Genomic DNA, 14,925 nt, shown 5'->3' on the forward strand with positions numbered 1-14,925 from the left:
GTCCCTCAACAGAGTCGTCGTTCTTTCTCAGGCGGCCAAGGAATCTCTACGGTGGTGGCTTCTTCTCACCTCTTGGTCAAAAAGAAGGTCCTTCCTATCCCCGTCCTGGGCGATAGTTACGACAGACGCGAGTCTATCAGGGTGGGGAGCAGTTTTTCTCCACTACAGCGCTCAGGGTACGTGGACTCAGCAAGAGTCCACTCTTCAGATCAATGTTCTTGAACACAGAGCAGTGTATCTTGCCCTACAATCCTTCCAACAGCGGCTGGAAAGCAAGCATATCCGACTTCAGTCGGACAGCTCCACAGCGGTGGCATACATCAACCACCAAGGAAGAACGCGCAACCGGCAAGCCTTCCAGGAAGTCCGGCAGGTTCTGATGTGGGTGGAAGACACGGCATCCACCATATCCACAATTCACATCCCAAGTGTGGAAACTAGGAAGCTGACTTCCTAAGTCGCTGAGGTGTGGCCGACAGAGTATGGTCTCCTCACCCGGACGGGTTTCAGGAGATCTGGCGCCGCTGACAGAGGCCGGACGTCGATCCAATGGTGTCACGGCACAACAACAATGTGCCAGCTTCATGGCACGGTTTCACAATCATCGAGCTCTGGCGGCAAACGCCTTAGTTCAGCATTGGTCGCAGTTCCAGCTACCTTAGGTGCCACCTCTGGCATTGTTGCCCAGAGTACTGCGCTAGATCAACACCGACTGCGGCCGCGCCATCCTCGTCGCTACAAATTGGCCGAGGATGTTGTGGTACTCGGTTCTGTGGTGCCTCACGGTAGGCTAACCGGGGGCACTACCAGACCAATCAGACTGGCTGTCTCAAGGGCCATTCTTCCATTTGAATTCTACGGCCCTCAACCGGATGGTGTGGCATTGAGTCCTGGAACCTAGTGTCGTCAGGATTACCTCAGGACGTGGTTGCCACCATGAGACAGGCTAGCATACCAACGTCCGCCAAGATTGACCACAGGACGTGGAAGATGTTCTTATCTCGGTGCTCGGCGCAGGGTGTTTCTCCCTGGCCGGTTGCATCGTCTATGTTTCCTTCCTTCCTGCAATCTAGGTAGGAAAATGGGTTGTCGCTCAGTTCCCTTTAGGGACAAGTCTCAGCGCTATCTGTATTTTTTCAGAAACGACGACTTCCTCAGGTACGCACGTTCCTACGGGGAGTTTGTCTTCTCAGCACTCCGTACAAGCGGCCGTTAGAGCCCTGAGATCTGAACAAGGTTCTAATTGCTCTCCAGATGCCGCCTTTCGAGCCTTTGAAGGATGTCTCCCTTCCCGTTTTTCACGGGAAGTGGCCTTCTAGTAACGATCTCGTCTCTTAGGAGAGTTTCCGAGCTAGCAACGCTCTCATACAAACTCCCTTCCTGGTCCTTCACCAGGACAGGGTAGTTCTGCGTCCGGTTCCGGAATTTCTCCCTAAGGTGGTATCCCATTTTCATATCAATCAGGATATCACCTCACCTTCTTTGTGTCCTCGTCCAGTCCATCAATTTCAGAAAGATTTGCATCTGTTGGTTCTGGTGAGAGCACTCAGGTTCTACTTCCCGCATGGCGCTCCTGCGCCACCCGGATGCACTCTTTGTCCTTGTCGCTGGTCGGCGTAAACAGTCGCAAGCTTCCAGATCCACCCTTGCTCGGGGGCTCGAGGAACCAATTCTTGAAACCTACAGTTCTACTGGGCTTCTGGTTCTCTCAAGGCCGAAGGCCCATTCTACCAGAGCCGTGGGTGCATCCTGGGCATTACGGCACCAGGCTACGGCTCAGCAGGTGTGTCAGGCACCCACCTGGTCGAGTCTACTTACTTTTACCAAGCATTATCAGATGCATACCTACGCTTCGGCAGACGCCAGCCTAGGTAGATAAGTCATTCAGGCGGCGGTTGGCCACCTGTAGGAGAGGGCCGTTTGACGGCCCTATCATGAGGTATTCTTTTACCCACCCAGGGATTGCTTTTGGACATCCCAATTGTCTGGGTCTCCCAATGGAGCGACAAAGAAGAAGGGAATTTTGTTTACTTACCGTAAATTCCTTTTCTTCTAGCTCCAATTGGGAGACCCAGCACCCGCCCTGTTTTCTCGGGGTTTTTCTGTTTTTTCGGGTACACATGTTGTTCATGTGGTATGGTTCAGTTCTCCGATGTTTCCTCGGATTGAATTGGTCTTTAAACCAGTTATTGGCTTTCCTCCTTCTTGCTTTGGCACTAAAACTGGTGAGCCAGTGATCCCACTGGGGGTGTATAGCCAGAAGGGGAGGGGCCTTACACTTTTAAGTGTAATACTTTGTGTGGCCTCCAGAGGCAATAGCTATACACCCAATTGTCTGGGTCTCCCAATTGGAGCTAGAAGAAAAGGAATTTACGGTAAGTAAACAAAATTCCCTTCTTTCCTTTTATTTTTCCCTTTCTTTTAAGCGACCCCCAGGGTCCTGGACCCGGCACCTGCCACCCGTGACACGTCCCCGTGATTCAATGCCCTGGACTGAGTACCCCACAGGCCCTGGGATGCGTCATTTAACTATTAAACCATCTTCCGGGAATATATTACCGAGGCTATCAACCTCAATGATACATATCTCCCCTCTAGTACTTGTCTGGTGGCCATCTTACACTAACTTGACCACTTTAATTGCATGTAAACACTGCTCAGACAGGACATCTCATCAATAAGGTTTAATTACTTATTTGGAAATTTACCCATAATATGTACAATATTTAGCGATAACGCCAAACATGGTTGTCTTCTGCTGAACCCTTTTTTGGACATTAGTGCATCTAAGCCTGGGCTCACCAAAAGATCATCTGGTAAGTCTGTCTGACCATGGCATTAGCATAATCCTTCAAATTTTTATTCTAATGATAAATGTTATTTTCAATCCAACACTACAACACACTGACATATAGAAGTGTTTTTCGGTTGATGTCCCAGGTTACATTATTTAGCACTTTGTATTTGTTACATTATTTGTCTTTTTTTATTTTGTATTTTTTTTAAATAACATTTTTTTACTATAATATATACTGTATATCTGTGCTCTCTTATACAGAATTATTCACTATACACCACGTATCATTTTCCCATATTTCTTAGGTTATACACCATACATCATTGTCCCGTGTTTTTGCCAGGCTATAAACCACGCATCATTTTCCTATATTTCATAGGTTATACACCATGCATCATTGTCCCGTGTTTTCCCAGGCTATACACCACGCATCATTTTCCCATATTTCCTAGGTTATACACCACGCATCATTGTCCCGTGTTTTTGCCAGGCTATAAATCACACATCATTTTTCCGTATTTCCTAGATTATATTATTGAAAAGTTCAGAGTATGTCCAATCCAAATCACCTGTCCCTCTTCTGCACCAATTGCCATGCTTCTTCAGATATTGTTTAAAGGGAACCTGACAGCTGATACATGCTATCTGATCCATGGAGCAGAAGTATAAAGCACTGGCTATATGATCTCAGTCAAATGGTTGACTCTGACACTGTGACGTTTCATAGAGAAACACTTTAAAAGTCACCGGGGACCAAGAACACACTGTAGACTCATTGGAGAGGTGGCTTTTCCCCACCCACTGCTCTGTAATGACCGGTATCTCTCTATACGTCGTGCACGTAGATTGGCACAACAAAAATAACAATTCATTACACATATATATATATAGTGACAGAACAGTGTAGGAGTTTGAAGAGTGAGGAATAAGCACTTGGGTGTCTGGGTTTGTGGCCCAGGCACTGACAACAAGGTTGGCAGACGGTGGTGGCCGTCTGCAGGAGTGGTGGAGCAACGCGGAACCGTAGGACCGGGGTCGGGCGACGGCCCGCCGGTACCGACTGGGGAGCGAAGTGAAGCCAGCACACACAGGCAGGGCCATCGGACCCCGACCAGGCTTGGAGCCGCCGACAATAGTCAGATCCGAATGTGACTGGAACCCCAGGGGTTTCACAACAGCAAAAGTCCCGATTGAAGGCAACAGCCCACACCGTGAGGGTATACAGCTACCGCCTAAGGCTAGAGACCCAAGGGCCAGCGCCTGTGGGCAAACGGGCTCCTCCGGTACCCATACACCGGGGAGCGGACTACCGTTGGGAATCCATAGTAGTCAGAAGGAGAACATCAAGGTGCAGGGAAAGACAGCCGCCATCACCTGTCCGGGGAGAAGCAATGCAGCCGGCTGCGGGACCCGTCCATCCAGCCATTTGGTTTACCGAGGACTTTGTACCTTTCTTGCTGAGTGAGTACACCCGTGCCATCCGGCACCGCGCTGAGCTGTTCCTGCAACCCTGCACCTCACCGACCCTGCCTCCCCGTCACAACATCACCGGCCCCCGGGACCACCGACCCCTACCCACGGAGGGAGAAAACAACATCCCAGCTGCTCCTCACCATCGCTCCCGGGATCCCCGTCATCAGCAGCGGTGGTGCCTATCTTCACCACGACCCGTGGGTGGCGTCACGGACTAAATCCCCCAAACCAACCACCCCTTTCACTCACGGGCGAGGAGCGCCACTCGAGTCCCCGGATCCGGCCCACCGCTCGAGCCACCGAGCAGCCGCAGCAGCGCCGGACCCGAGCGTTAGCGAGAGCGCAGCAGCGACGGCGTCCTCCCCGCCCGCGACAACTACACACGAGAAATCTGTTTTTTCAGTTGGAGGAGACTGATGGACAGGTCTGGTTACATGTTCCTCCACCAGAAGCCATTTTGAGAAGTAAACAGCTGTGTAGTCTGTGAGGAAGGTTACTCTAACAAGTCCAGGAGGAGAACCTGTAATACATTTTAGTAAGTGGAAGTATAAATCACAATTCATGTGATACAATAAAGTGACCAACCCCTTAAAATCCTAGCCTCCGCTATTTATCAAACCTACCTCTGTGTGGCTGTGCGACCTTAGACCATTTCTATATATTTCTATAATTTTGTTACATTGTACTGCAGTTCTAAATATAATTTTATATATATATATATATATATATATATATATAAAATTATATTTAGAAACTGCAATACAATGTAACAAAATATATATATATTTATATATATACTGTATATATATATATATATATAATAATATAATAGAATAATATATATATATATATATATATATATATATATATATATATATATATATAAAATAATATAATAGAATGCATATCAAATATAATTTTCTATATTAAAATAACAACTACAAACATGAAAAATGTATTGTTTTCATGAGACTGATTACAGAGATTTTCTGTTTGTCTTTCAGCCTGTAACTGCACAGAAAATGGGCAATGTGATGAAGGTATCAGTGGAAGCGGACAATGTGCCTGCAATAATGGATGGACTGGAGCACGCTGTGAAACAAAATTAGGTCCGTTTTATTTTTTTACTTTTTTTTTACTTTTTAGTACTAGTTTTATTATCTTTGGATATCTTTTAACTGATAGTAATAAAATCACACAAGATCACAAGTGAGCCAAAAGGGAATATTGTGTGGTACTTGGAGATTAAAAGGGGGCCAACAAACAAAATTTGGCAAGGGTCAAATGAGGGCTCAGATACCATACATTTTTACACCACATACTGTACTTGTAAAACTTACTGGTAACACTGGGACATCTATAGCCAACTTTATACATTGGAGCATATTCTCAGATAAACATTGCAGATAAGAGCCGCTATTAACACTAGTAGTTGGATAATATTATAGTACTGTAGTTAACTTATGTAAAAAAATATTATATTTAATAATTCTTTATCCATCAGTCCAGCATTTTTTTTCGCTCAGAGCTGAAGAGGGGCTTTAAAGGGAATCTGTCACCAGGTTTTTGCTATACCATCTGAGAGCAGCATAATGTAAGGGCAGAGAGCCTGATTCCAGCAATGTGTCACTTACTGAGCTGTTTGCTGTCATTTTGATAAAATCAATGTTTTCTCTGCTGCAGATCTAGCAGTTATACAGAGCTCATGAATATGCTGGACTACCTGACAGCAGGCCAAGTAGTCCTCTAATGATGATCTACTGCTGATTAATCAGTGATTTTATCCATACTACATTAAGGAGCCCAGTAAGTGACACATCGCTGGAATCAGGGTCTCTCCCCCTACGTTATGCTGCTCTCAGATTAGGTGGCAAAAAGTTGGTTACAGATTCCCGTTAAATCTAAATCCCCTGCCCTCTGTCCTATTTACCCTTCAGTGTTTTCATCCTTTTTTGGAGCCACACTGGTCCCAGAAGGCATCTTGTGTATGTAACTGCCAGGGTGGAAGTCAGAAGTTATGTCACAAGTGCTCAATACAAGTCTATGAGAGCTAGAACGAGGCTCTCATAGACTTGTGTTGATTTGTGACCATGAAACACTGGAGCAGCTGGCAGATCACAAAGTGCCTGACATCAATGAGAGCAACATTGAAAACAGATAAAGATGCTGGATGGTGAGTGTAAGACAAGGGGGAGGGGACTTTACATCACAAAAAGCACCAATAATAGTAACTTTATATTTCCAATGGCGGCACACCTAGTCGCTATGGAACCTATGAGTTGGGCATCACGATGTCAGCACCAGGCACCAGGCTCCTTCCCGAATGACATCGCACTTTCAGCTGTATTGGTATCGCAGATGGCGATAGATTTGAAAGCAATAGTGAAAGAGGGAGCACTACGCTCTACTTCATCATTCTCCCGCTGTGTTTGCACTTTGATATCTCTATATGATGACTTCACTACTGCGCGCCCACTGTGACGACATGTACAGAAAATGAAGAACACACACCACTGCAGAGACCGGAGCAGCAGGGAAAGAGGAGAGGTGAGTATTTGGGGGGGACAATATAATGTATGGAAGACTATGAGGTACTTTATAATATATGGAGGACTATGTGGGTACATTATAATATATGAAGGACTATGGGGCTGCAGTATAATATATGGAGGATTATGGGGGATGCATTATAATATATGGAGGACTGTGTGGGGTACATTAGACTATTTGTAAGACTATGAAGAGGTATTATAATATATGGATAACTATGGGGGTGCAATATAATATATGGAAGACTATGGGGATGTCTTATAATATATGGAAGACTATGAGGGTGCATTATATTATCTGGAGGACTATGGGGGTGCATTATAATGTATGGTGGACAATGGGGGTGCATTATAGTATATGGAGGACTATGTGGAGCTCATTATACTATATGGAGTACTGTGGGTTGCATTATTATGGGATGCATGGTTATGGAAGGAAATGTGAGGCCCACTATGCTATATGCATGGAGGATTATGGGGGTGCATAACACTATATGAAGAACTATGTGAGGCCAATTATACTATATGGAAGGCTATCTGGAGGACTATGGGGGTGCATTCTATTATATTGATAACTATGGGGGTGCAATATAATATATGGATGACTTTTGGGATGCATCATAATATATGGAAGATTATGGGGTGTGCATTATAATATATGGAGGACTTTGAGATATTTTGCAATATATGAAGTAGTATGGGGGTGTATTATACTATATGGAAGACTGTGGAGTGCATTACAATCTGTGGAGGACTATGCGGTACATTACAATATAAGAAGGATTATGGTGGGTTACATTACAATGTATCTAGGACTATGTGGGAGCATTATAATTTGTGGAGGGGTATGGGGGTGCAATATAGTACATGGACGGTGCTTTATATTATATGAAGACTATGAGCTGCATTGTACTATATTGAGGACTATGTGTGGCCCATTATACTATATGGAGGTCTATGGGGTGTATTATTATGGGCAGCATGGTTATTGAAGACAATGTGGGGTCCATTATATTATATGGAGGATTATGTGGGGTATAATAATATAGAGGACTATGTGGGGCCAATAATAGTATATTGAAGTCTATATGAAGTACTATGGGGGTACACTAAACTATTTGGAGGACTATATGGGCGCATTATAATATATGGAGGACTATGAAGGGTGTATTACGATATATGGAGGACTATGAGGGGTACATTATACAATATTGAGGACTATGGTGGTACATTATACTATTTGGAGGACTATGGGGGTGCATAATAATATATGGAGAACTGTGGGGGTGAATTATAATATATGTAAGACAATGGGGGATGCATTATACTATATGGAGGACTATGGGGTGCATTACAATTTATGGATGACTATGTGGTGCATTATAATATATTGAGAACTGTGGGGGTGCAATATAATATATGGAGGACTATGGCTAGTGCTTTATATTATATGGAGGATTATGAGGTGCATTATAAGATATGGAAGACTATGGGAGGCATTATTATGGGGTGCATGGTTATGGAAGGCAATGTGGAGCCCATTATATTATAGGTATAGCTATGGGGGCACATAATACTATATGGATGTCTATATAGGGCCGATTCAACTATATGGAAGGTTATGTGGGGACCATGATAATGTTTAGAAGGCTATTTGGAGGCCATTATAGCATTTTATGGGCTATGTGTGTGCCACTATAATATTTGGAGGGCTATGTGGGAGCCTTTATACTTGATGGAGGGCTATTTGAGGTCTGTGTTGGGGGCCATTATACTGTATGTAGACCCATTATACTGCATGTATGGCTATGTGGGGGAAAGTCACAGTTGGGGATTATACTTTGTTGGGGGTCACCTTACTTAGGCAAGGTAGTTGAGGGGGGTACATTAGTGTCATCATTATTGTGCGTACTGTGGAGGAATTCACTGTGGGATATTATACAGTGTTTGTGGGACACTTTTGTTGGCCAAATAATGTTTTTTTACTTTGTTGTTTTTTTTGAGGGGGCCCAACTAGAACCTCTGCTCTGGAGCCACATGATTTCTATGGGGTCTCCTTGAAATAATCTGTCAATATCTTCTGTAATACACTGACATGTACAGTATGTAGATTTTTGCAACTTCCATTTCTGGTGTGTTTGTATGGAACAGCATTGCAAGAGAAAAATAAAGGAAAAAAAAAACATTTTAAAATAGGGTTCATTGATCGTAATAATTGATATAATATAAAATATAATATATCATATATATAATTATAAGTGATTGATAGTGTGATCTGTTCTTTAGAGCTGTAACCTATAGTTAATGCACTCTTTTCTTATCACAGTGCTGCCACCAGTCTGCACTCCTCCATGTTCTAGCAATGCTGTGTGCAAGAAAGACAATGATTGTGAGTGTAAAACGTTTTACGAAGGAGATGGAAGAACGTGTACAGGTAACAGCTCACATATGATATATGGATAACACTACAATACCTAAACACAAATTCTATGTACAGGGATTGTAAAAGGCAATCTGTCAGCAAGATATCACCCCACAAACTATTTATATGCACATGTAGCTGTTTCAAAGACAAGTTCAGCAATACCTGTACATGGTCAGTCCATTGCTCCATTACTGAGATAACAGTGTTTGAATTGAAATGAGACTAGATCTGAATCATCTGTCACTCCAGCTCTATTCTGCACCCAGCACCGCCTCCTCCTGCTTGACTGACAGTCTCTGTGCTGTGAGATCGCAGGCAAAGTAGCTGTCAGTCAAGCAGGTGGTGCTGGGCAGGGAATAGAGCTGGAGTGACAGAGGCTTCAGAACTCATGCTTCAGCCTCATTTGCATATCAGTTTAAACACTAATTTCTCAGTGATCAAGGAACGGACTGACTATGTAAAGGTCTTGCTGGATTGGACTTTGAAAATGCTATGTGTGTATTTTAATAGTTTGGGGTATAGAATCCTGCTGACAGGTTCCCTTTAATAAGTAACCAAGGTTCTAGATCAGCTGATAGTGATACAATGCCTCTACCTCTGCTCTCTGAACTTTAGAAGAATGTATTTAGGATAAGGCTGCTTTCACACTACGTTTTTTTAACATGCGTCATGAATGTTTTTTAACGCAAAATAGGATCCAGTGCAAATGCGTTTTCATTTCAATGCATTTGCAATGGACTTGCATCAACATGCGTTCACATGCGTTTGCGTGCGTTATAGTGAGGATCCAGCGACTCACAGTTTTTTAACATTTTTCAAAAACGCTACTTGTAGCGTTTTTGAGCTGCGTCCAAATACTGAAAATTGCTGGATCCTGACTATACTGCACGCAAACGCATGTGAACGCTGGCATGCTGATAGACAGGATCCTGCTTGCTCTACTGAGCATGCCCAGAAACCAGCCTCGGGTGATCAGTCCCTCTCTCCCCCTTTCTTCTCTGTCTCTCTCCCCCTCCCTCTCCCTCCCCTCTCTCTTCCCCGCCTGAGAGCTGCGGACACTCGTAATCAAGATAAATATCGGGTAACCAAGCAAAGCGCTTCTCTTAGTTACCCGATGTTTACGTTGGTTACGTGTGCAGGGAGCAGGCAGCCCTGCTCCTAGCAGCTGCGGATGCTCGTAACCAAGGTAAATATCGGGTATCCAAGCAAGTCACCCGATGTTTACCTTGGTTACGAGCCTCTGCAGCTGTCAGAAGCCGGCTCCCAGTCTATCACGTTCAGTTCCACTGACTCCCGATCACATGACTCCAATGCCCACCCATAAACTTAAAGTGACAGGATCCTGCAAAATAACACATGCGTTTTTTTTGCTGTAAAAGCAGGATCCACTTTTACAGTAAAAAAACGTTCATGACGCATGTTAAAAAAACGTAGTGTGAAAGCAGCCTAACTTGTGATTTCACTAGAACCTCCTCATGATATTGTTTTCATTAGAAAAAAAACGATCAATTGACTGTTTATATGGCACTTTGTTGCTACTTTTCAATAATGGGAGCTTTTTTCTTTTTTCCCATAGTGGTGAATCTTTGCGAGGCAAATAATGGTGGATGTGACAAAAATGCAAAGTGCTCACAATCTAATGTTAAAGTCACCTGCAGCTGCTTAAAGGGATACAGCGGAGATGGAAAAGTCTGTACAGCTATAGACCCTTGTGCTGATGGGCTGAACGGTGGTTGCAATGAACACGCTATCTGTACCATGACTGGTCCGGTAAGTCTAATGTTCTAGCATAATGTAAGATAACATGATGACATCAGTATCTGTTGGGCTCACTAAGGATATGCCCACAGGGGACCGAGATTTTACATGCATATTTGCACATAGACAGGGCCATCATCAGGGCATTACAACCAGGCCCGGTGAAGAGGGGGGGCGTGGCAGGCTCGGGGTAATTACTTAGCTGTGTAAAACCCCGGTGCCTCCCTCTTCAACAGTCAAAATTGAGGAGAAAGAATTGCTGTACAAACGGGATCAACCAGTGGACAGAATAAAATATAAATAAATGTTATTGGTACAAAAAGTTTATGCATACACAAAAATAACACACAAGAAAGTGATTAATTAAAAACAATTAAAAAGTCAAATAGACTATCACAAAACACCCCATGTCTGAACCCATGGGTACTAGTACAGAGATCCTTATTCACGATACAAAAAATGCACCAAAAGTAATGTGTTGTAACACACAGCTATTGATGTAAAAGCCGTGCACAATGGATCCTTCAAAGAGAAGCTACAGTGCCTACAAGTAGTATTCAACCCCCTGCAGATTTAGCAGGTTTACACATTCGGAATTAAAGCTGGTGTCACACTAAACGACAGCGACAACGACGTCGCTGTTACGTCACCATTTTCGGTGACGTAACAGCGACCTTGTAAGTCGCTGTTATGATCGCTGCTTAGCTGTCAAACACAGCAGAAGCAGCGATCATAAGGTCGCTGTGCTACATGTTCAGAGAGCAGGGAGCCGCGCTTAGCGCTGGCTCCTTGCTCTCCTGCAGCACACATCGGGTTAATTAACCCGATGTGTGCTGCAGCTACATGTCACAGTTCAGAGAGCAGGGAGCCGCGCTTAGCGCTGGCTCCTTGCTCTCCTGCAGCACAGATCGGGTTAATTAACCCGATGTGTGCTGCAGCTACATGTCACAGTTCAGAGAGCAGGGAGCCGCGCTTAGCGCTGGCTCCTTGCTCTCCTGCAGCACACATCGGGTTAATTAACCCGATGTGTGCTGCAGCTACATGTCACAGTTCAGAGAGCAGGGAGCCGCGCTTAGCGCTGGCTCCTTGCTCTCCTGCAGCACACATCGGGTTAATTAACCCGATGTGTGCTGCAGCTACATGTCACAGTGCAGAGAGCAGGGAGCCGCGCGCACTGCTTAGCGCTGGCTCCTTGCTCTCCTTGCTACAGTATACATCGGGTTAATTACCCGATGCATACTGCAGCCACATGTCACAGTGCAGGAGCCGGCACTGGCAGCAAGAGCGGAGGCTGGTAACCAGCGTAAACATCGGGTAACTAGGGAAAGGTCTTCCCTTGGTTACCCGATGTTTATGCTGGTTACAGCTTACCGCAGCTGCCAGTGCCGGCTCCTGATCGCTTCATTTCGTCGCTCTCTCGCTGTCACACACAGCGATGTGTGTGTCACAGCGGGAGAGTGACGACCAAAAAATGAAGCTGGACATTCAGCAACGACCGGCGACCTCACAGCAGGGGCCAGGTCGTTGCTGGATGTCACACACAGCGACAGCGACGGGACGTCGCTGCAACGTCACAGAAAATGGTGACGTAGCAGCGACGTCGTTGTCGTCGTCGTTATGTGTGATACCAGCTTAACTTGGCATTGTGACATTTGGACTGTAGATCAGCCTGGAAGTGTGAAATGCACTGCAGCAAAAAAGAATGTTATTTCTTTTTTTATTTTATTTTTTTTAAATTGTGAAAAGTTTATTCAGAGGGTCATTTATTATTCAACCCCTCAAACCACAAGAATTCTGTTTGGTTCCCCTAAAGTATTAAGAAGTATTTCAGGCACAAAGAACAATAAGCTCCACATGTTTGGATTAATTCTCTTTTTCCAGCCTTTTCTGACTAATTAAGACCCTCCCCAAACTTGTGAACAGCATTCATACTTGGTCAACATGGGAAAGACAAAGGAGCATTCCAAGGCCATCAGAGACAAGATCGTGGAGGGTCACAAGGCTGGCAAGGGGTACAAAACCCTTTCCAAGGAGTTGGGCCTACCTGTCTCCACTGTTTTGAGCATCATCCGGAAGTGGAAGGCTTATGGAACTACTGTTAGCCTTCCACGGCCTGGACAGCCTTTGAAAGTTTCCACCCGTGCCGAGGCCAGGCTTGTCCGAAGAGTCAAGGCTTACCCAAGGAAAACAAGGAAGGAGCTCCGGGAAGATCTCATGGCAGTGGGGACATTGGTTTCGGTCAATACCATAAGTAACGTACTCCACCGCAATGGTCTCCGTTCCAGACGAGCCTCAAAGCATCATGTCAAGGCTCGTCTACAGTTTGCTCATGATCACTTGGAGGACTCTAAGACAGACTGGTTCAAGGTTCTCTGGTCTGATGAGACCAAGATCGAGATCTTTGGTGCCAACCACACACGTGACATTTGGAGACTGGATGGCACTGCATACGACCCCAAGAATACCATCCCTACATTAAAGCATGGTGGTGGCAGCATCATGCTGTGGGGCTGTTTCTCAGCCAAGGGGCCTGGCCATCTGGTCCACATCCATGGGAAGATGGATAGCACGGCCTACCTGGAGATTTTGGCCAAGAACCTGCGCTCCTCCATCAAGGATCTTAAGATGAGTCGTCATTTCATCTTCCAACTTGGAGAAGATCTGCATGGAGGAGTGGGTCAAGATAACTCCAGAGACCTGTGCTGGCCTGATCAGGTCTTATAAAAGACGATTATTAGCTGGAATTGCAAACAAGGGTTATTCCACAAAATATTAAACCTAGGGGTTGAATAATAATTGACCCACACTTTTATGTTGAAAATGTATTAAAATTTAACTGAGCAACATAACTTGTTGGTTTGTAAGATTTATGCATCTGTTAATAAATCCTGCTCTTGTTTGAAGTTTGCAGGCTCTAACTTATTTGCATCTTATCAAACCTGCTAAATCTGCAGGGGGTTGAATACTACTTGTAGGCACTGTATATGGTGCTAATAAAATAACATTGCCATATTTGGCACCACCATCTAGACCCCAGTTCCTAAGCCCAGCAAAATGGTAGCAAAAAAGACCCTATAATAAGGGAAATAGCAAAACCAGTACAACACTAAATACATATGGACCACATCCAAATCAGAGCTATCCAAAAAGGTATATAAACATGCTACCTAAGATCGTATAATACAACCTGCTGGGAGACAAAGAGGGCTAGAAGGTGTAAAAGCCAAGGATCAATGCATACATGGGGTATTTCCCCACGCGTATCGCCACTGGATGTGGCTTCCTCAAGGGCCAGAAGAAGAATGAGCAAGATAGTCACTACTCCAGTGCATTATATACAAGATTCTAGGAACTTACTAGCTGTGTCTAATAATACTGCAGCGCAATCAGGTGTACGGGGAACCTGGAAGGAGCATGTCAGAGATCACTGGGCATGCTCATATCATGAAAAGAGACACTAAAGGGGGCTTTACACGCTGTGACATCGCTAATGCGGAGTCGTTGGGGTCACGGAATTGGTGACGCACATCCGGCCGCATTAGCGATGCCGTTGCGTGTGACACCGATAAGCGATTTTGCATCGTTGCAAAAACGTGCAAAATCGCTAATCGGCGACATGGGGGTCCATTCTTAAAAATCGTTACTGCAGCAGTAACGAAGTTGTTCCTCGTTCCTGCGGCAGCACACATCGCTGCGTGTGACGCCGCAGGAACGAGGAAGCTCCCCTTACCTGCCTCCCGGCTGCTATGCAGAAGGAAGGAGGTGAGCGGGATGTTACGTCCCGCTCAGCTCCGCCCCTCCGCTGCTATTGGGCGGCGGTTCAGTGACGCTTCAGTGACGTCGCTGTGACGCCGCACGGACCGCCCCCTTAGAAAGGAGGCGGTTCACCGGTCACAGCGACGTCGCCGGACAGGTAAGTATGT

The 14,925-nt window shown here is 45.1% G+C and overlaps 1 protein-coding gene across 1 annotated transcript in view; it reads left to right on the forward strand.

Moving 5' to 3' along the window:
• STAB2 (stabilin 2) overlaps positions 1-14,925 on the forward strand; it is a 273,355-nt gene that overhangs the window by 231,861 nt on the left and 26,569 nt on the right. Inside the window, exons 57-59 of the mRNA XM_075344716.1 lie at positions 5,275-5,379; positions 9,146-9,253; positions 10,821-11,014. Coding sequence (XP_075200831.1) covers positions 5,275-5,379; positions 9,146-9,253; positions 10,821-11,014 — 407 coding nt within the window. The remainder of the gene's footprint in view (positions 1-5,274; positions 5,380-9,145; positions 9,254-10,820; positions 11,015-14,925) is intronic.

This window comes from Anomaloglossus baeobatrachus, chromosome 4 (genome assembly GCF_048569485.1).
Source record: "Anomaloglossus baeobatrachus isolate aAnoBae1 chromosome 4, aAnoBae1.hap1, whole genome shotgun sequence".
In the NCBI taxonomy this organism is placed as follows: domain Eukaryota; kingdom Metazoa; phylum Chordata; class Amphibia; order Anura; family Aromobatidae; genus Anomaloglossus; species Anomaloglossus baeobatrachus.